This window comes from Cinclus cinclus, chromosome 19, assembly GCF_963662255.1.
Source record: "Cinclus cinclus chromosome 19, bCinCin1.1, whole genome shotgun sequence".
In the NCBI taxonomy this organism is placed as follows: domain Eukaryota; kingdom Metazoa; phylum Chordata; class Aves; order Passeriformes; family Cinclidae; genus Cinclus; species Cinclus cinclus.
Window position 1 is genome coordinate 9,050,366 of NC_085064.1, and position 21,189 is coordinate 9,071,554.

Below are 21,189 nucleotides of genomic sequence, written 5' to 3' on the forward strand. Positions count from 1 at the left end.
CCACTGTTCCCACAGCTCTGCCAAGGCCACCACTAACCCAGGTCCCCAAGTGCCACATCCAGGGATGGGCACTCCAAACCTCCCTGGGCAGCCCCTGCCAATGTTTAATCACCCTTTCCATGAGGAAATTCCTGCTGGTGTCCACCCTGAGCCTGCCCTGGCCCAGCCTGAGGCCGTTCCCTCTGCTCCTGTCCCCGTTCCCTGGAGCAGACCCCAAATCCCCCCCCGGCTGTCCCCTCCTGTCAGGGAATTGTGCAGAGCCACAAGGTCCCCCCTGAGCCTCCTTTTCTCCAGGCTGAGCCCCTTTCCAGCTCCCTCAGCCTCTCCTGGTGCTCCAGCCCCTTCCCCAGCTCTGCTCCCTTCCTTGGGTGGCAGCAATTCCCAGGAGCGCGTCATTCCTGGCTGCCTCAAGCCCTCTTGGAGCAGGGAGAAGGGGGTGAGGACAGTCCCAGCCAGCCTCTGGCTGCTTTATCAGCCCATTTATCTCGGCTACTTCCAGCCCTATTCTGTTTCCAATCAGCATCCCTGACCCACTCGGCCTGTGGGAATTCCAGAAAAAGCCTGGAAGGAATATAAAAATGAAACAAAAACACATTCAGTGAGATTAAAGCTGAGAAAAGGCAACTGTGTGATGTGAAAGGGAGCAGGGTTCATGTTCTCAGATCACACTGGGTGCATTCCCTGGCAGGGTGGGCAGGCCCTGGCACAGGGTGGAATTCCCAGAGCAGCTGTGGCTGTCCCTGGATCCCTGGCAGTGCCCAAGGCCAGGTTGGACACTGGGGCTGGGAGCAGCCTGGGATGGTGGGAGATGTCCCTGCCATGGCAGAGGGGTGGTAGAATGGGATGAGCTCTAAGGTCCCTTCCAGCTCAAACCATTCCAGGATTCCATGAAAAAAACATTTCTTGGGTCAACACTGATCCAGTCCCTTCCAAGCTGCAGCAGAGCCATGTTCACAACCTGCTTCTGCAAACTGTTTCTGAGGGGGGGGAAAACAAACACAGCAAATTAAAAATAACAGCACACGAGTTGTTTTAATCAGGATCAGGAGGTCATTCCAGGGTGAATTCCCAGCCATGCCCATTCCCTGTGCTGCTGTTCACGTGCACAGCAGCTCTGGGATGCACAGACACCTTCCCGGGGACGAGAAGCCAGAAGTGCTGGGAAGGAGATTTAATGTTGTCCAACATGGGCAGGATCCTCTGGACTGAAAATCCAAGTCCAGTTCAGGATAAAAACCACAGAGCCCCTAAGAGAGAGCCCAGGGCCTTGGAGCTGCTTTTGGGAGCACTCCCCACTTGCTGATGCAGACAAAGACTTAATGCTCCAGCTGCTGGACTCATTAACAGCCTTAAACCTCTCTTTAATTAAACTTCCTGAGCCTCACAGCCATGGAGAAAAGCACGGGAAACCTGACTGCTCATGGTTTAAGCACAAAAACTGGATGCAAAAAATTCAGAGGCAATTTTTATTATTCATTCTTTTAAAATTTTGGTTTTGTTTTTTGGGGGGTTTTGGGGTTGTTTTTGGAAGGGATTTGTTTTGGGGGTTTCTTTGCATTTTGTTTGTTGGGTTTTTTTGTTGTTGGGTTTTTAGGGTTTTGTTTTAGTTTTCTTTTTAAGACAGGAGCTTATGAGCTCATCTGGAAAATCATCCAGCCTCTCCCCATGCTCAGGATCATGCCAATGTCCATCCACACACCCTAGCCCTGATGAAAGCTTCCATCCCCTCATTAATCCTAAGACCAGGCTGGTGTGGGCAGTGCCTGCCCCACTCCTGTCCAACCCCAAACCCCCTCCCTGGCTGCAGCACCACAGTCCTGGATGGCCCCAGATGGGAAATTCACACTTGCAGTGACCCACCCCAGAGAGAAACTCATCACCTTCCTCCACAGGGACACCTCCAGAGAGCTTCTGGGCAAGGGACAGCCCTAGGGAGACCCTTCCCAGCTCACAGGAATTGCTGAGGTTGTGATCCATGTCCCCCTGCCCCCTGTGTCACCCCTGCCCCCTGGCCATGAAACATCCCAGAGACCTCTTGGCTCTCTGGATGGATGAACCCTCCCCAGCCCCAGAGTGACCCATGGAAAAGGAGGAACGTGTTTTCCCTTCCTGCATAGTCAGGAGAGGACCATGGCATGAGGCCTCTGGGTGTCCTTGTGCTGGTCTGCAGCTCAGCCCATGGAACATCCCAGCTGCTGCAGGCATCAGGAAGGGATTAACCAGAACCAGAAGGTTTCCTCTTCAAAGCATCCCCTAAAATGCACTCCTGGAAGCCAGGAGTGCACAGGAGCCAAGAAGGGATCAGGTTGAAACCATCCCGGATCTCTCCTCACCCTGTGACACTCAAAGTCCCAGCACAGCCCCCAAATCCTTCACTGGAGGAACCTTTTCCCGAGCAATTGAAAGGAGCAGGGATGCTGGGGCCACCCCTTGGGGGTGTCCCTTTGAGAGGTGTCCCCTTGAGAGGTGTCCCCACCACCACACCACAGCTGGAGAGGGAGCACATCCCAAAAAGGAGCCTGGAGAGACCCCAGAGCCTGGGAGACTGCAGCAGCCCTGGGCAGCACGTGCCTGCCAGATGCTCCTGTTCTGCAGGAGGGGAGGGGAGCTGCAGGGTCGGGGTCACCAGCGATGCCTGACGGGGTTCATGGAGAAGGGGCCATGCAGGGGGAGAGGGAGCTGGGAGGAAATACCAGCCTGGGGGAGGAAAAGCCATCCCGGGTGGATTCCCGGTCACGTTTGCACATTCTGGTTCAGGAAGCTGCAAGGGATGGGGGTCCCTGGGCTGAAAGGAGGAGGCAGAGCAGCCCCACACGCTGGGACAGCCTGGGGTGCTCCTTCCTGCATCCCTGTAATGCTTTGGAGAGCTGCAGATGCCCAGTCTGGGCTCAGCCTCCTCCCCCTCTGCTCCTTCCCTTTTTGGTGAGGGTGAAACGCTGCTCTGGGAGCTGCAATTCCCACAAATTTGACAAAGTCTGGAGCTCTCTCCATGCCCTGGCACCTCCTGGAGAGTGTCAGCCCTGTCTCCTTTGCCCATTCCGGTATCACTTGGCTCCTTGCCCTCGACAGGAGGAAGCTGCAGCCTCTGATGTAACCCCAGACCCTTGTCCCCAAGGCTTGAGACCAAGTTAAACAAAACCAGACTGTGAATCTCAGAAACAAGAGCCCAGACACAAAGGAACAGCTTTGGAATTGCCACTCCTGTCCCCACAGGAGCCAAGTCCAGGTCCCTGGATCAGGCTGGAGCTGCCCAGAGCAGCTGCACCATCTCCAGAAGTCTCTTCCAAGGTGAATTATGCCCTGGAAGTGTCTCTAAAACACCTCCTACCCCTCCTGCCACTGCACAAACACACCTGCCATGTCCCAGCAGCCATGAAAGGAGATTTTTTAGCAGCCCAGGTCTTCCAGAGGCCAGCTGGAACTACACCAGTAACACCAGTTAGTGTTGCTGGAACACTGTCACCCCTGCCCACCAAGATCCTCAACCACCTGGCTGATTTAAGACAAAAAAAAAAATATAAAATCTGAATCATTAAACAACAACAACCACAAATATGACCCCTAAGCACTGCCTCCTATAGCTGTGCCTGGGATAAACAGAGAGGCACAGCATTTTTCCTGCTCTAGTTTAATTTTGGGTCACTTTTTCTCAACCAACATTCAAAAAATGGTGATAGAGGGGTCACTGAGTGTGGGAACTGCTCCTATTCATGCAGGAAAAAACCCCACTGTGATCTGGCCCAGAAAAGCTGTGGCTGCCCTGGCAGTGCCCAAGGCCAGGTTGGACACTGGGGCTGGAGCAGCCTGGGACAGTGGGACCTGTCCCTGCATGGCAGGGGTGGCACTGGATGAGCTTTAAATTCCCTTCCAACCCAAACCAGCCTGGGATTCCCTGATTCTGTGGTCTGCTGTCCTACAGAGAACTGGCCAAAGAAGACCTCTGGCTGAATTTGGAAAAAAGATCCTTCCCTTTAGGAAAAACATCTCATCTGGATTTAAAGCCTTGCCAGCTGCTGAAACTATCACAACCCAGCCTCGGGGTAGGCCAAGAGCAAATGAAATAATAAATACATGAAACATGTGGGTTGTTAGAGCTGACGTGGGAGTCACAATTAAAACCAGCAGAGCTGGGGGAGAAAATTAACAGCACTTTTACTGCAGAAGGTGGAAGGTCTACAGGATTCCCCAAAGCCTCCTCAAATGGAGAGGAAAACCACAAGGATGAATTAATGTGGATTCAGAGCTCAGTGTGCCCTGGGCAGGAGCTGAGCTCTGCTTTAGGAAGAGCCACAGAGGAAGGGGGAGCTCAGAGCCTTTCTAACAGCTGGAAGGTTTTCCCTGATAAAGAGGGAACCATCACAGGCCTCTCATGGCCAGTGATCTTCCAGGACCTGCCCAGTGGGAGCAGGGTGGCTTCACAGGTGCACAGGGAGATCATGGAATACTGGAATATCCTGAGCTGAGCAGGATACACAGGATCACCCAGTGCAACCCCAGTCCCTGCCCAGACCCCCCAACAATCCCCCCTGTCCATCCCTGGCAGCGCTGTCCAAACGCTCCTGGAGCTCTGGCAGCCTCGGGGCCGGGACCATTCCCTGGGGAGCCTGGGCAGTGCCCAGCACCCTCTGGGAGACTTCTACTCCTCTTCAAGTCGCTCAAACTCCACATGCAGAGTGCAAACCCTCTGGTTTTCTCTCTTTGTCCCTATTCTTGGCAGCTCATTTTAACTCCACACTCCTCAAAACGTCACCAGGCAGGCCAAGGGGGACCATGTGGCACGATGGGCACCGTGTCCTGTCTCCTGACATGAATCATACCCCACCTTTCATTTGCCATCCTCAAAACTGAAACATCCACAAAGCTCCAGAAATGAAAAAAAAAAAAAAAAAGAAGAAGAAAAAGCACAGGAGTTGATTAAAAATCTGCTCACACAAAAGTCGCTGCCAGAAACTGAGATCTGACTTCAAAACTCCTCTGCATCTCTAACGACCTTTTAATAGCTCTCATTACAGAACATCTCCCCGAGCCCTGCCAAAACAGAGCCCAGCATTTCCACAGGCAAAGCCCAGCTGTTTCATTGATCCATTCCAGGACTTCAAACAAGTATTAATAACGCAGCTCTGTCAAATGAAAGGTTCCACTCCTGGGTGCTGCTGCCTTCCTTGCATGGCAGCTCGTTTAACCTGCCTCTTTAATCAAGCATTTCCCACTCCCAGCAGGAGCTGCCGTGAAAAATGTGGCTTAGAAATGAAGGTACAGCAGCAGGGAAGCAGAGAAAGTAATAAATAAAATGTATCCCTTTCACTGTGAGCAGAAATTACCTGTCTCATGTACTCCTAATCTTCAGTATAAACACATTTAGTTGTTTATAGAGGAAATGGGAGTATGATGGAATGGTTTGGGTTGGAAGGGAATTTAAAGTTCATCCAGTGCCACCTCTGCCATGGACAGGGACACCTCCCACTGTCCCAGACTGCTCCCAGCCCCAGTGTCCAACCTGGCCTTGGGCACTGCCAGGGATCCAGGGGCAGCCACAGCTGCTCTGGGAATTCCACCCTGTGCCAGGGCCTGTCCACTCTCCCAGGGAACAATTCCTGCCCAATATCCCATTTATCCATCCCTGCCCTCTGGCAGTGGAAACCATTCCTGTGTCCTGTCCCTCCATCCCTTGTCCCCAGCTCCTCTCCAGCTCTCCTGGAGCACAAAGGGGCTCTGAGCTCTACTTGGATCCTCCTCCTCTCCAGGTGAATACCCCCAGCTCTCCCACATCCCAAAACCCCTCAACTCTGGGTCCTACTGGGTGCTGTGCTCGTGGATAACATCCCAATGAATCCTCCTCACCCCACAGTTCCCTGGTGTTCCTGCCTGGGATTTCTTCTTCTCTCTCCTTGGATTTAGGGACCTTTCAGTCATGGGTCATGTCCTGTCATGTCCCTCAGCCCATGACCTGCACCATGCTGGGATCTGCTCCAGGGAATTCCATCAGTTCCTGGAGGTCTCTGCTGGACCTGGAAGGGCACAAACCTGGCTCTGCCAGGAGTGGCAAGGAGGGAATACTGCAGGGCCAGACAGAGAATGCTGGCAGGATCACAGCTCTGCTTCCAAACACGTCTGGCAGGTTAAAAAAGGAAAAGGAGAGGAGCTAATGGAACCAAATCCCTGCCTGGCTGCATTTTCCCAGCTCAGATCCCAGCCTGGAGCCACTGCAGAAGGAGGGGAGGCGTCTGTCTCACACCATTCCCCGCTGGGCAGATGGGAACCACGGGCAGAGAAGCATCACAGTTAGCCAGGGCTGTGCAGAGTAAGAAACCAGGGAGCTGCAGCCCTGCTCTGTGCCACAGCCACCCCACCCCACTGCTTCCCTCTGCTCCCAGCCTCGCAGGCTGTGGATGTTTCCTTTCCCAGGAATCCCCACCCTGGTGCTGTTAGGGCACATTCATGGAGAAGAGGGAAGAACATTCAGCCCCAGCCACAGATTCCCAGAATGCCAGGAAGGTCTGGGAGGAATCCTTTGAAGGAACCTTGGAAGGAATCTTAAGGATCCCCCAGTTCCGACCCCACCGTGTCACCTCCAGTAACATTGGGCATCTCACAACCAGACCTCTCCCCATCCCAAAACCATGGAATTATCAGGGATGCTGGGGAGCTTCTGCCATCAAAACCCTCCAGAGGAGCCAGTGTGGATTCTCCCTGCAGGCCTTTCCCTGTCCCATGCTCCCTCTGTTCTCTCCAGGTTTTCCAGCTCCAAGCAGCTGGGAGCATCAGCTGCATCCTCCTCCCCAGCTCCCCAGCAGCCTTTCAGCTCTCACGGCTGAGTTTGGGACTTCAGAACATTCAGATGTCTCTGCAACCCATCACCACCTCCTCCTCCTCCTCCCATTCCTCCGAGCCCTGGTGGAAATATTTTATGTATTATCCAAATGAATCAACTCCAGGACACATCCATCTTCTGGAGTGAGGGGGTAGATCTGGGACTGGGATAGGAAGGTTATCAGATTCCAACAAATAAAAGTTAATTACCTTCCTGCACCTTTTTTTTCCCCCTTCAAGTAAACAGTAACTGCCATTTGAATGATTTTATAAGACCAAAAGTAATACTTTAAAAATTACTTCATTCACACTCTAGTAAATGCAACAAAAATCAAGTGGATTTTCCCTGGGCTAAATCTGCTTGACATGTGCCTCAGCCCTGGAATTTCCCTGCAGCAGGTTCAGATGAACCCCCCAAGGCACACCAGGCACAATGGCAGCAGCTCCCTCCTCAATGCTGGGTCCCCACCTTGAGCAGAGCTTCCAAAAGAACGTGAATGCAGCTTATGGGGCTCCTTGGAGCAGGAAAAAGGTTCCATGGACACTCAGAGATCCTTCCCTTCCCTTCCCTTCCCTTCCCTTCCCTTCCCTTCCCTTCCCTTCCCTTCCCTTCCCTTCCCTTCCCTTCCCTTCCCTTCCCTTCCCTTCCCTTCCCTTCCCTTCCCTTCCCTTCCCTTCCCCTTCCCTTCCCCTTCCCTTCCCCTTCCCTTCCCCTTCCCTTCCCCTTCCCTTCCCCTTCCCTTCCCCTTCCCTTCCCCTTCCCTTCCCCTTCCCTTCCCCTTCCCTTCCCCTTCCCTTCCCCCTTTTTCTTTTCTTTTTCCTTTCCCCTTTTTTCCTTCCTCCTTTTTCCTTTCTTTTTCTCCTTTTTCCTTCCTCCTTTTTTACTTTTTCCTTTTCTCTTTTCCCTCTTCCATTCCTCCTTTTCCCCTTCCATGGATGTGTTGCCCATCAGTGATCAGAGGGATCAGGTATTAGGTTTAAACAGGACACTGGGAAGGAATTGTTCCCTGGCAGGGTGGGCAGGCCCTGGCACAGGGTGGAATTCCCAGAGCAGCTGTGGCTGCCCCTGGATCCCTGGCAGTGCCCAAGGCCAGGTTGGACATTGGGGCTGGGAGCAGCCTGGGATGGTGACACAAGGATCATTTTCTTTAATAAGAGTGAAGAGTCCCTGGATGAACCTTCCAGGGATGTGGTGGATTCCCCAGCACTGGAGGTTTTCTGACACAGCTGATGGGACTGGCCCATCTGCTCTCAGTTCCCTTCCCAGAGCATCTCCTGAGGTTCCTTCCAGGTCATTCTGGGATTTGATGGGGGCTCAGGCTGCCACAGCCACCCTGGCAGCCACCGTGTCACCTCGGTCTCCCTGTCCCCTCCCAGCACTGCTGTCCCCAGCAGGCACCAGGGACAGGACAGGGAGGGAAAGGAATCACAGCAAACCCTGGGGACCTTTCCCTGGAACCACCACAGCAAAGCCGAGGGGAAACGTTTGTGGATGGAGGGGCTGCTGTGTCCCTCTGTCCTGCTGTGTCCCTCTGTCCTGCTGTGTCCCTCCATGTCCCTCCATCCCTCCATGTCCCTCTGTCCTGCTGTGTCCCCCTGTCCTGCCGTGTCCCTCCATCCCTCCATGTCCCTCTGTCCTGCTGTGTCCCTCTGTCCTGCTGTGTCCCTCTGTTCTGCCGTGTCCCTCCATGTCCCTCCATCCCTCCATGTCCCTCTGTCCTGCTGTGTCCCTCTGTCCTGCTGTGTCCCTCCATGTCCCTCCATCCCTCCATGTCCCTCTGTCCTGCTGTGTCCCCCTGTCCTGCCGTGTCCCTCCATCCCTCCATGTCCCTCTGTCCTGCTGTGTCCCTCTGTCCTGCTGTGTCCCTCCATGTCCCTCCATCCCTCCATGTCCCTCTGTCCTGCTGTGTCCCCCTGTCCTGCCGTGTCCCTCCATCCCTCCATGTCCCTCTGTCCTGCTGTGTCCCTCTGTCCTGCTGTGTCCCTCTGTCCTGCCGTGTCCCTCCATGTCCCTCCATCCCTCCATGTCCCTCTGTCCTGCTGTGTCCCTCTGTCCTGCCGTGTCCCTCCATGTCCCTCCATCCCTCCATGTCCCTCCATCCCTCCATGTCCCTCTGTCCTGCTGTGTCCCTCTGTCCTGCCGTGTCCCTCCATCCCTCCATCCCTCTGTCCTGCCGTGTCCCTCTGCCCTGTCGTGTCCCTATGTCCTGCCATGTCACTCTGTCCTGCCGTGTCCCTCCACCCCCCTGTCCTGCCGTGTCCCTCCACCCCCCTGTCCTGCCGTGTCCCTCCATCCCTCCATCCCTCTGCCCTGCCGTGTGACTCTGCCCTGCCGTGTCCCTCTGCCCTGCCGCGTCACTCTGCCCTGCCGTGTCCCTCTGTCCTGCCGTGCCCCTGTGTCCCTCCATCCCGTCCCCCATCCCCTCGCCCATGCCGCCCCAGCAGCCACGCGCCGGTCCCCCCTTGTCCCCAGCAGCCCCGGGATCAGCGCGATGTGACCTGAGGTGCCTTTAACCCTGCAGGGATCACACAGCCGGCAGCGCCGGCAATTAGTGCTGCACTAATTGCCGTCTTTGTGGCACAGAAAAGCCCCGTCAGGCTCGAGGTGCGCTAAACAGTAGCTGCTTTTTGTCATTTTGTTGCTCTCTCGAGTTCCTGGAGTGGCAAACGCACGGGAGGAGGATGCTTAAACCCCGCAGAGGTTGGTTGTTGTTTTTTTGGTTTGTTTTTTTTTTTTTTTCCCCTTAATTGACGACCCCAAGAGAGCAAAGCTTTCCAGCCGAGCGCTCCTCGCGGGTAGAATGAAGCCTCTGCAGCATGAAGGAACAGCGGGGACACGGAATCCCTTTGCCACCGGCCGGCAGGAAGGGAGGAAGCGTTTCCCTGGGCCAGTGTCCCCAGGTGCCCCCGGCAAAGCAGAGCCCGCGGTCCCTGCGAGCCGCTGCATCCCACGGAGCCAGGGATGCTCAGCCCCTCCGCGCTCTCTGGGGGATGGGAAGGAAGGGGACAGAGCCAGCCTTGGCAGCCGGGATTGTCTAAAAAACCGAGAGCAAAGCACAGAAATCCCGCTAATCCCATAATGGGGCGGTGGGTTGGGAGAGCAGCCTCTTCCTGGGGGAAGGAAATGGGGTTTCTGTGCTCAAAGTGTCCCCCAACACGCTGCCAGGGCCGACAGGGGCAGGTGGAGCCCCTTACTCCTGCAGCACAGCACAGCCCAGAGCTTCCCATGGACGAGGCATCCTGGTGGGGCCCTTCCAACTCGCCACGTTCTGTGATTCTGTGACTGATTCTGTGATTTATGATTGATCCTGAGATTGATTCTGTGATTCTGTGACTGATTCTGTGATTCTGTGACTGATTCTGTGACTGATTCTGTGATTTATGATTGATCCTGAGATTGATTCTGTGATTCTATTACTGATTCTGTGATTTATGATTGATCCTGAGATTGATTCTGTGATTCTATTACTGATTCTGTGATTCTGTAACTGATTCTGTGATTTATGATTGATCCTGAGATTGATTCTGTGATTCTGTAACTGATTCTGTGATTTATGATTGATCCTGAGATTGATTCTGTGATTCTGTGACTGATTCTGTGATTTATGATTGATCCTGAGATTGATTCTGTGATTCTGTGACTGATTCTGTGATTTATGATTGATCCTGAGATTGATTCTGTGATTCTATTACTGATTCTGTGATTCTGTGACTGATTCTGTGACTGATTCTGTGATTTATGATTGATCCTGAGATTGATTCTGTGATTCTATTACTGATTCTGTGATTTATGATTGATCCTGAGATTGATTCTGTGATTCTATTACTGATTCTGTGATTCTGTGACTGATTCTGTGATTTATGATTGATCCTGAGACTGATTCTGTGATTCTGTGACTGATTCTGTGATTTATGATTGATCCTGAGATTGATTCTGTGATTCTATTACTGATTCTGTGATTCTGTGACTGATTCTGTGATTTATGATTGATCCTGAGATTGATTCTGTGATTCTGTAACTGATTCTGTGATTTATGATTGATCCTGAGATTGATTCTGTGATTCTGTAACTGATTCTGTGATTTATGATTGATCCTGAGATTGATTCTGTGATTCTGTAACTGATTCTGTGATTTATGATTGATCCTGAGATTGATTCTGTGATTCTGTGACTGATTCTGTGATTTATGATTGATCCTGAGATTGATTCTGTGATTCTATTACTGATTCTGTGATTCTGTGACTGATTCTGTGATTTATGATTGATCCTGAGATTGATTCTGTGATTCTGTGACTGATTCTGTGATTCTGTGACTGATTCTGTGATTTATGATTGATCCTGAGATTGATTCTGTGATTCTGTGACTGATTCTGTGATTTATGATTGATCCTGAGATTGATTCTGTGATTCTGTGACTGATTCTGTGACTGATTCTGTGATTTATGATTGATCCTGAGATTGATTCTGTGATTCTGTAACTGATTCTGTGATTCTGTGACTGATTCTGTGATTTATGATTAATCCTGAGATTGATTCTGTAACTGATTCTGTGATTTATGATTGATCCTGAGATTGATTCTGTGATTCTGTGATTTATGATTGATCCTGAGATTGATTCTGTGATTCTATTACTGATTCTGTGATTCCATGATTGATTCTGACTCTGTGACTCAGTGACTGATTCTGTGGTTGATTTTGAGATTCTGTGATTGATTCTGAGATTCTATGACTGATTCTGTGATTTTGCGATTGATTCTGTGATTGATTCTGAGATTCTATGACTGATTCTGTGATTTTGCGATTGATTCTGTGATTGATTCTGAGATTCTGTGACTGATTCTGTGATTTTGCGATTGATTCTGTGATTCCATGATTGAGCCTGTGATTCTGTGACTCTGATTTTCTGACTCTGTGGTTCTGTGGATTCTGTGGTTCTGTGATTTTGTGGTTCTGTGATCCCTCCTCACTCCCTGCAGAGCTGAGCCCTGAACCTGCACCCAGCAGGACCACGAGGACCCAGCCCAGCACCCAAGAATCCACTGATATCCCCCAGCTTTCCCTCCCAGACAAGCCCCAGACACCCCAACCCCCTGAGGAGGGACTGATCCCACAGCCTGCAGTTGGAATGGAGGGACTGATCCCACAACCCAGGGAATGGGGCCCCTCCTCAGAGCTGAGCTGTAAAGCCATTCCCAGCTCCTGCCAGGGTACCACAGCCAGAATTCCTGGCCCACACAGGCAGTGCCAGCCCCAGGCTGGCTGCGAGAGCCATGTCATGTGTATATAAACACAGAAATACATCTACAGCACACCCCCAATGGACACAAAGAGCTCCAGCTGCCTCAGCCAGGGAGGCACCGACGTTACGTCACCCCCACAGCCAGGACCTCAACCAGGAGCAGATGGTGGCTCCTCCTGCAAGAAATTAGGAACTTTTTGGGAGCCTGCCCAGAAGAAGGAGGTGTGGACAGCAACTCCAAGCTGCTTCTCACACCAAATTCTGTGTCTGCCCCTGGAATCTTCCACCTAAGCCCAGCCTGGCTTAGTTTGGGCTTGACACCAGGAGCTGGAGGTCCAGATAGGGTTCAGGCAAGTTTTAGGTGTGACACTCAGCCCAGACTGCCCATTCCCCATGGGAATGGTGTTTGTGCCTTCCAGCTCAGGTCATGGTGAGCTGATCTGATCCTAAGCCTGCAGGATGTTCCATTACACTTCTCTTGAAAAGCTTCCCCTAAGGAACAGCGCTTGAAACCCTTCCCCAGCACCCCAGAGTTTAAATGGAATGAGATGGAATTATTTCCTCCTACTAAGGTGCAGAAAATAGAGGTGAAAGTAGCTCTGGCTGCTCTGTGGTGGCACAGGGGACTTGGGCTGTGAGTGCCAGAGCCAGCTCAGAGCAAGGTCTGGATCTGGAGGGAAAAAGGCTTTAGGAAATGAGGCTTGTGCAGAAGTTTCAGGTTTTTAACTTGGTCTAATCTGGAGGGGTCTCGTGGGGATGCAGCGAAACACCAGCTCTGCACTCCAGCTTCCAGGAATACCAACATATTCTGGAGACAGGGATCCTGGGAACAGCTGGCAAGCTTGGGCTGGAAGTTTTCAAATAATCCAGCATGAGGCAGACTTAAAGCAGAGCGAGACTTTTCAATCCAAACAGCTGCAGCTGGGCAAAGTTAAAGAGCAGAGCAAAAAGCACCACCCCAGCAGCTGGATCTGGCAGCCCAGGATGGATGTGCACCCATCCCTCAGTGTCCCTGCATCCCAGTGTCCCATCCCTCAGTGTCTCCTGTCAGCCTGGGAAGGAGGCAGTGCCAGGGACAGCAGCATTCCAGGGGGACAGCAGGAAAATGTCCCTCATGTGCCACAGCCCGAATGCAGGGCCAAGCCCTGGGCCAGCATCTTCCCCTCCAGATGTGTCCAAGGAAATTGGGGCCACTTCCAGGCTGGAATTCCCAAAGCAGCCAAGCCAGAGGCACCTGGGTGTACCCAGGTCAGTGCAAGGGGGGTACAATCACACAACCCCAAGGGATCAAGAGAAGGTCTTTGAGGGAAAGCAGGAACTCATCTCTTCCCTATTCCCAGATAAAAGCACGAGGATTTTAGGGAAAAGACTCTTTCATCCAGCAGAAAACAGCTGGAAAATGATGCTCAGCAAACCCAGAGTTCAGGTAAGGGAGTCCTTCAAATGGATCTGAAGCACAAACCCAGGCGGGGTTTTTCCTCGTCCCTCTGGAGCACAAAGAGGAGCCCACGAAGGAGCTCAGGGATAAAAGCTGGATTGTAAAAATACCCTGGTGGGCTCCCAGAAGTCCTGAGAGCCCTCAGGGTTTGGTTTTCCAGGGGCAAAGCCTCAGGGGAAGGCTCCCAGCTGCTCTTTGTGCTGGGGGCACAGGCAGTGACCTCTGTGTTTATTCCACTTCAAACGCACAATTTAGGGTCTTGTCAAGGGGAAAAAAATTGGTAATTTCATATAATTGCCTAATTAAGGACATCATGACACTCCATAGAATGGAGGGCCATATGGAAATGACACAAAAAGTACAAATCTGGGATTTCTGGATTTTTAAGAAGTCCGACTTGGAATTAGTTAAGATTATCAGCATCAGGCCCAGACACAAACATGATGTAATATAAATAAATACATATTCAAAAAATATATATGTAAAACACATGCAACTGTACATAGACAGCAGTGATGCAACACAATTTATGTTTCCATATTTATATTTTCCATATTTTCATCAGGCTCAATGCTTAATTTACCAAGTCCATGTGCACATTTCCAAAAGACCCCAGATTTGAGGACCTTGCACAGTGCTGGATCTGACATTTTTGGAGTCTCAGACCTCCGGCAGGATAATTTCCTGAAAACCTCAAAGCAAGGAATTTTTTTTTCCCCCAAAACCTCAAGCAAGAAATGCCATCTGCAGGAGCCAAGCTGTGCATTTTCGGATGCATCCCTTAATTAAGCAGATTTTAATTGGATGACTCCAGCTTTAATTAATGGCAAATTGTTCGTGCGCTTTCCTTTTTGGATCTCACTCCCAGACAGGATTTTCTGGGTTGATTTGGGGGAGTTTTGTGTTTTGTAGAGTGCGGTTGCAATTATCATTTATTTCATTTCCTGAGGGGAAAGTGGCTCCCAGGAGCTCAGGAGCTGCTAGGCTCCCAATGAACCAAGGAGTTCCCATTTTCTCTTCCTTCTTAACCAGAGCATCTCAGGAATGGTGGGAGGAGCTCAGCAAAGCCCTGGAGACCCCCAGGTTGTGAGGACAGGAAGGGGAAGCTGGGGATCATCCCACCCTACAGCATCCCAAATCCAAAAATTCCTGCCAGTGCCATCCCCCATCTCAGACCCACAGCACTACAGGGGGAATTCTTAGGAATTTTTGCAGCTCCTGGCAATAGAAGAACCAGAGGAGGCCACGGAGCTGCTCCAAGGGCTGAAGCCCCTCTGCTCTGGAGCCAGGCTGGGAGAGCTGGGGGTGCTCACCTGGAGAGGAGAAGGATCCAGGGAGAGCTCAGAGCCCCTGGCAGGGCCTGAAGGGGCTCCAGGAGAGCTGGAGAGGGAGTGGGGACAAGGCATGGAGGGACAGGAATGGCTTTTCCAGGGTTAGATGGGATATTGGGCAGGAATTGTTCCCTGGCAGGGTGGGCAAGCCCTGGCACAGGGTGGAATTCCCAGAGCAGCTGTGGCTGCCCCTGGATCCCTGGGAGTGCCCAAGGCCAGGTTGGACACTGGGGCTGGGAGCAGTCTGGGACAGTGGGAGGGGTCCCTGCCATGGCAGGAATGGCACTGGATGAGCTTTAAATTCCCTTCCAACCCAAACCCTACCAGGTTTCTACAAAACCACAAAAAACAGACACAAGTTCAATAACTGCTCCCTTAAAAATGAACCTCTCCACCGTCCCCAGACCAGCTCAGCACTCCAGCTGACACTTGCTTTAGAGTGCATGGGATGGATTTGGTTCAGTGCTAAAGGATATGGGTGAGCTGCAGTGGGAGCTCTGGTCATGGGGACAGGACACCAGGAACACCAACAGCTTCCTGCCCAACCCAGAGAACCAGGAGCAACAAATCGCCCTGTCCTGAGCTGGAGGGAGGAAAGAAGACAGGGATCCTTATTTCCAAAGAAATGGATCCCAAATTCCTTCCGAGCCTAAGGTGTCACAACTGCCACGTGCCCTGCCCTCTTCTCTGCCACTGCTGGAGCAAAGGGGACACAGAACCTCAATAAGGTCTCACCAGATCTGAACACCAAGTCCTGGCTCCAGCCATGAGCTGCTCTCCTCTGGAACTCTTTCCACACTTCAACTATTCCCCACCTGCCTCAGGATCAGCACTCAGGGCACCCAGCCAGGCACAGCACTGCCACGGGTCACTGCTTCAGCTCCTGAAGCCAAGCCCAGCACCAAGGGCAGGAAGTCCAGCCAAGCTCAGCAGACAGCTGCCCCTCGCTCCCCATCCTGCTCCTCGAGGGTGTTTCCTGGAGCTGTGCCACCACACAGGTCTTGCCTGGAGCAGAACTGCTCCATCAGTAGGGACTGGCCAGGGAACAAGAGCCTCAACCCCAGAGAAGTGTCATGGTTTAGGCCAAAGCCCAGGAAAACCCCACGTTTGGAGGATAGCACCATGCACCAGTCAGATCTACAATAAAACCCTCCTGAGTTCAGGACGTTCCCCAGCCTGGGCAGCAGTGACCAAAGGGCACAGCCTCACACCTGGATGATGCTCAGCCAAAGGTGAGGGTGGGCAGGCCCTGGCACAGGGTGGAATTCCCAGAGCAGCTGTGGCTGCCCCTGGATCCCTGGCAGTGTCCAAGGCCAGGTTGGACACTGGGGCTGGGAGCAGCCTGGGACAGTGAGAGGTGTCCCTGCCCATGGCACAGGGTGGATCAAGCTGACCTTTAAGGTCCCTTCCGACCCAAACCAGCTTAGGATTCCATGATTCTGTGATGTGAGAGATCCAAGAAGCCACACACAAATCCCAGCAAACCCAGCCGCTCTGCCCCGCAAGGAGAGGGACCCAGACCCCGCTCCGTGCCCCCCTGTGACACAGGGACACTGCACAAGGGTCCGTCCCGCCCGCCCCCAGCAGCTCACGGGGGACGCCCCTCGCCGTGGGCGAATCCTTTTTACCTCATAACATTTTTCGCTGCCCCGTGGCCGGGAGGCCGGGAGATCTGGGGGGGGGTCTCCTTCACCCCCATGGCCAGGAACCGCCGCCGCATCCCCCCAGAGCCCCGGGGGTCCCGGCCGAACTCCTCTCTCCTTTCCCCGCTCTCCACTCCGCGGCGCCGGGCTCCCAGAGCATCCCATCGGGGACCGCCTGCATCCCTGCCCGGGATGCCCCGCTGAGCCCCAGGAACCCCCCAGGACCCCCGGCCGCCGGTCCTACCTGTGTCCAGCCCGGAGCCCGGCTCGGGGGCCGCCAGAGCCGCCGGGGACAGGGACAGGGACAGGGACAGGGACAGGGACAGGGACAGGGACAGGGCACAGAGCAGAGCCAGCGCCCCGGCGCGCATCGTGCCCGGCGCCGGCCCCGCCGCATCCCGGCCCCGCCGCATCCCGGCCCGGCCCCGCCGCCGGGACAGGCACGGCCCCGGCCCCGCCCCCGGCCCCCGCCCTGCCCCGCACCGCGCAGCGACGGGAGAGCACCGGGGCTCGTGTCCCACATCACCCCCTCCCCAAAATCGGCCGCGCTGCCAGCGCCCCCCGGGGATGAGCAGTTTGGGGCGTGGGGGTCCTCCTTCCCCCCCGTGCAGGGCTCCGCGGGTGACAGACGGACGGACACACAGACGGACAGACACACAGATGGACAGACACACACACACACACGGCTGCGCTGCAGGGGTTGTTGACTCCCCTCCTGTGCTGGTTCGCCCTGCACAGGTAAAGGACGCATCCCACATCCTCCCGCTCCCAGAATCTCACTGCAGGTGTTTCTCGGGGTGCTTCGGTCCCCCGGCTGCGCCCAGCTCGCCCTGGGGTACGCGGCCCTGCTCCTGCAGGACGGGGACAGAGCATCCTCCCGCCCTGGCATTTTGGGGTGAGCGAGGCACCGCAGGTCTCCAGTGGGAGCCGGACTGGGTTTAACCCCTGTTTCCTTAGGGTCTGGGCCAGTCCAGCCCCTTACTGAGATCACAGGGGGTAAACCTGACACAGCCACGCCACCATCCAGTGGGAGGGATTTGCAGACTCACCCCAAAAGTGAGTACCCCCAGTCCCCACTCCACAGCAGACCCCGCCGGGTCAGCTCTCCAGTGTCACAGTGTCACACAGCCCTGGGTGCTCACAGACGCCCGGGGGGCGTTTGGCTCAGGCCCATGGGGGACGCAGGCTCATTCCCAACCCATGATAATATTTCCCCTGCAGCAATTTCCCCTCTCATGCAGAGACACAAAAGACTTGGGAACCTTCAGCAAGAGACAGGCAGCCAAACTCCGGCTGGATATCCCTGCCAGGGAGCAGGAGATGCTCAGGAGTGACACCCAGCTGTCATTTTGTTGGTGAATGCCACACTATGGTTTTGGGAAAAGAGATTCTGGAATCCTCAGCTGAAATCCTGGTTGACACATGAGCAAAGCTCGCTGCAAAACGTGCTGTGCCCACCTCTCTCTGCCCCCTCCCAGCCACTTCCCCTGCCACGCTGGCTCAGCTTGCCAAGCAAATGAAGGTCAGAGACACTCCAGGAGCCTTTGCTTTGCCATGTAGAGGACTTTATTTGTCAAGAACATATGACACGGGTTTGCCTTTCCTTCCAGAATTGCACTGATTGATTCCCTTGCATGTGACCATCTGTCCCAGCAGCACATGTCCCATCCCTTGGCACGTCCTGGAGCCCATTCCTGCTGGGGGACCCGTGGGACTCCGCCCTCTGCTCCTTGCACATCCCACCAGGTCTGATTTAGGTGGATCACCTGCAGAACCAAATCTTTCAAACACTCTCCAATCCACGAGGAGGAAAACCCCCTTGTCAAATTCCCAGGATTATCGTGCCACAGTCCTGTCTCTCATCTCAGCATCCTGTTTTTAACCACCCTCTCGTTTACTGTATCCATGACACAACCACATCCACACCCCACCTCAGCCCTCAGAGACCCAGTTCGGGTTTGCAGCACTGCAGGTATGCCAGCCTTTGGTGCAGGAGTAGCTGGACAAGGACCACACCTCCTCCTCCTCCTCCTCCTCAGTGCCGTGCTGGGCAGATAAAAAAAGGCTGCCAGAACCCGAGAAATAATAAAAATAGACACAGACAAAGCCACGGCTGGGATATTCTGTTCCAGAACAATGACAGAAAGTGAATGTGAGGCTAAAATGAATAAACCCTGGTAATTGATACAGTTTGCTTCAAATTAACAACTCTGTTCCATCAGCTTGTTCCTGCCTTCTTCCTTGGGTCGAGGGGCTCCATTCTGGATTTCCATCCCTTCTCTCAGGGTTGGTTTGCTCAGATCTCCATTCTCCTGCTGACTCACCCACCCCAAGACTTCACCCCAAATATCAGAGCCCCCAATGCATCAGTTGCTGCCATCCCTCAGTCCCCAGCCTCCCAGCAACCTTCCGAGTGAATTCCTTCCTAGGGAGATGACAAATTCCCAGTGACCTCCCCTCACTGGGATCCTACTAAAAATTTGTGAATGTAAAAAAAAAAAAAATGCTGCACACACCAGTGACTTCAAACAGGAAGGAAGAAGCAGAGCAACCTTGACCTTGTTCTCACTTGCTGGGTGACCCTGGGCAATTTAGTCCCTTTCAAGGGTCTAATTTTTTTTTTAATCACCTCTTTTTTTTTTGTTTGTTTTTTTTTTTGTTTTTTTTTTAAATTCACCTCTTCTGCAAAATATTTTGGAATGTACTGAGTGACAGCATTGAGTTGAGGTTTGTTATCACGATCAGGCACTTTCTGAAAATGGTGTTTTCACAGCCTGGAAAATATCAGGAGATCTGCTTAGGCTTGATAAAGAGAGATGAATACACTGGGATGAGTAATCTGTCACCTTGGAGGGGATGTAGGAGTCTGTGGGTGCTGTCTGAAACGTGGCTGGAATGAGGAATCAGAGGATGATCCCAGCTTTTCATGCTCCAGGGAATAAAAAAAGCCAAATTACCTGAGTACCTTGAACTCAGGTGTGCTCAGCATCTCACCCTGAGTTTTCTGCATCCTAAAACAAATATTCCAGGGAGTAACTCTCAAGCCTTTTGAATCAGTGTTTCAATTTTTTTTTCTGTTTCCCTAGAAAGTAGAAAAAGCCTGAAAATGCTACCCCCTAATGGCACAACCGGGTGTGGGGTGCTGGCCTAGGAAAAGCTGATCCAGGTTTTATCCACAGGGAATAAAGGAAATGGAAATCGTGTGATCTCTGCTAGAAAGATGTGCCCCTGGGGGGAAGAGACCTTGTGCAAACACCCTGACAGCAAAACCTTCCACCAGGAATGGGATGAGGAGCAAAAATAAAGCCATTTTTGGGATTCAGCTGAACTCAAACCCAGAGGTTCCAGCTCTAGCATCTCAGATGTGGGAGAAGCTTTGAGTGTGGGATCAGGGATCCTGCCTGTTCCAGCTTCCTCAGCCCTGGAGAAGCTGATGGGTTCATTGCTGCCTTGGACCCAAAGAACACAACTGGAACAACGAGAAAGAAAAGAAAGGAAAGGGGGAAAAAAGCTTTTAAAGGGCAGGGTCACCAAAAGGTTTTTGGATTGTAAAACCCCTGTGGGGTTGTAAAGCAGGTTTGGAGGTCTCTGTGATCCAGGTGTGAAGGGGAGAGGTTGCTTGGCTCTCCCCAGGCAGACTGCAGTGAATCCTGCAGGGTCCCTGTGGTGGTTGGGGTGGACACTGATCCACACTGATTCCCAAATCCTCCACTTCAAACCTTCCCTTGTACCCTGCTCAGAAATCTCCATTTCATGTTTATTTGGGATATTTCAAAAACTTAATAAAAATCCTGCTCTTCAGTGTCATGCAGCCAAGAACCCCAAACCCCACACAGAGCACACTGCAAGCCAAGGAAAGCTCTCCTGCCCCAAACCTTGCTAACCATCAACTGTGTGACCTCAAGCAAAACATCTCCTTCCCAAGCTCCAGCCCGACCTGGAGGTCAGAGAGTTGAGGACCTTTTCCTTTCATTCCACACCAAATCTCAGGTGGGATCTTGGGTGATCTCATCACAGAAAAGATGCAACAAGAGAGAAGAGTCAAGACCTTGTGCTCTAAAAAGTGCTCTACAGCATGCAAGAATTTTTGGAGAGTCCTTGGTGTTGTGTGACACCAGAAGACCTCGATGAAGGAGGAACACAGTGGATTTCTGCCCCTGGAAAGGAATGAGGGGGATTCTCCAGTTATCCAGAGAAAAGAGAAGTTATTTCCTTCTGTCCCAACAGCCCTTGGGATTTTCTGCTCAGTGCAAATCTTGGAAGTACAACTTCCAATTAATCCCACAAGTATGATTATGACTAATTCTGTTTTCTCCAGGTGCTACAGCAGGGTCTGGACACGAGCCAGACTCTGCCACCAATGCGACCCCTAACTCACTCTGCTGATTTCAGGGCTGCCTGATGGAGCCCCAGGAACCAAAGGAAGCAACACACCCAGCACATAAAATAGTCTGGGTTAGATTTCGGATTAGACCCTTTAAAGGTCCTCAAGTCCAACCCTTCTGGGATGAGCAGGGGCACTTTCAGCTTGTTCAGAGCCACATCCAACCTGACCTTGAATGTTTCCAGGTCTGGGGCATCCACAGGTTCTCTGAGCAACCTGTGCCAGCATTTTATAGGAGAAACATCCCTCTGTTAAAAAGCTGGCAAGAATCAATCACTGCTGGGGGGTTTTAACCCTCGACTTTACAGTTCTGCTGCCTGCTGGACTCCAGAAACTGCCATCT

At 52.7% G+C, this 21,189-nt stretch overlaps 1 protein-coding gene across 1 annotated transcript in view; it reads right to left on the minus strand.

The window, feature by feature from the left end:
- Positions 1-16,539, minus strand: part of LOC134051704 (collagen alpha-1(I) chain-like) — a 79,934-nt gene extending 63,395 nt beyond the window's left edge. The window contains exon 1 of the mRNA XM_062505657.1: positions 16,448-16,539. Within this exon, the coding sequence (XP_062361641.1) occupies positions 16,448-16,539 (92 nt within the window). The remainder of the gene's footprint in view (positions 1-16,447) is intronic.
- Positions 16,540-21,189: the final 4,650 nt, after the last annotated feature.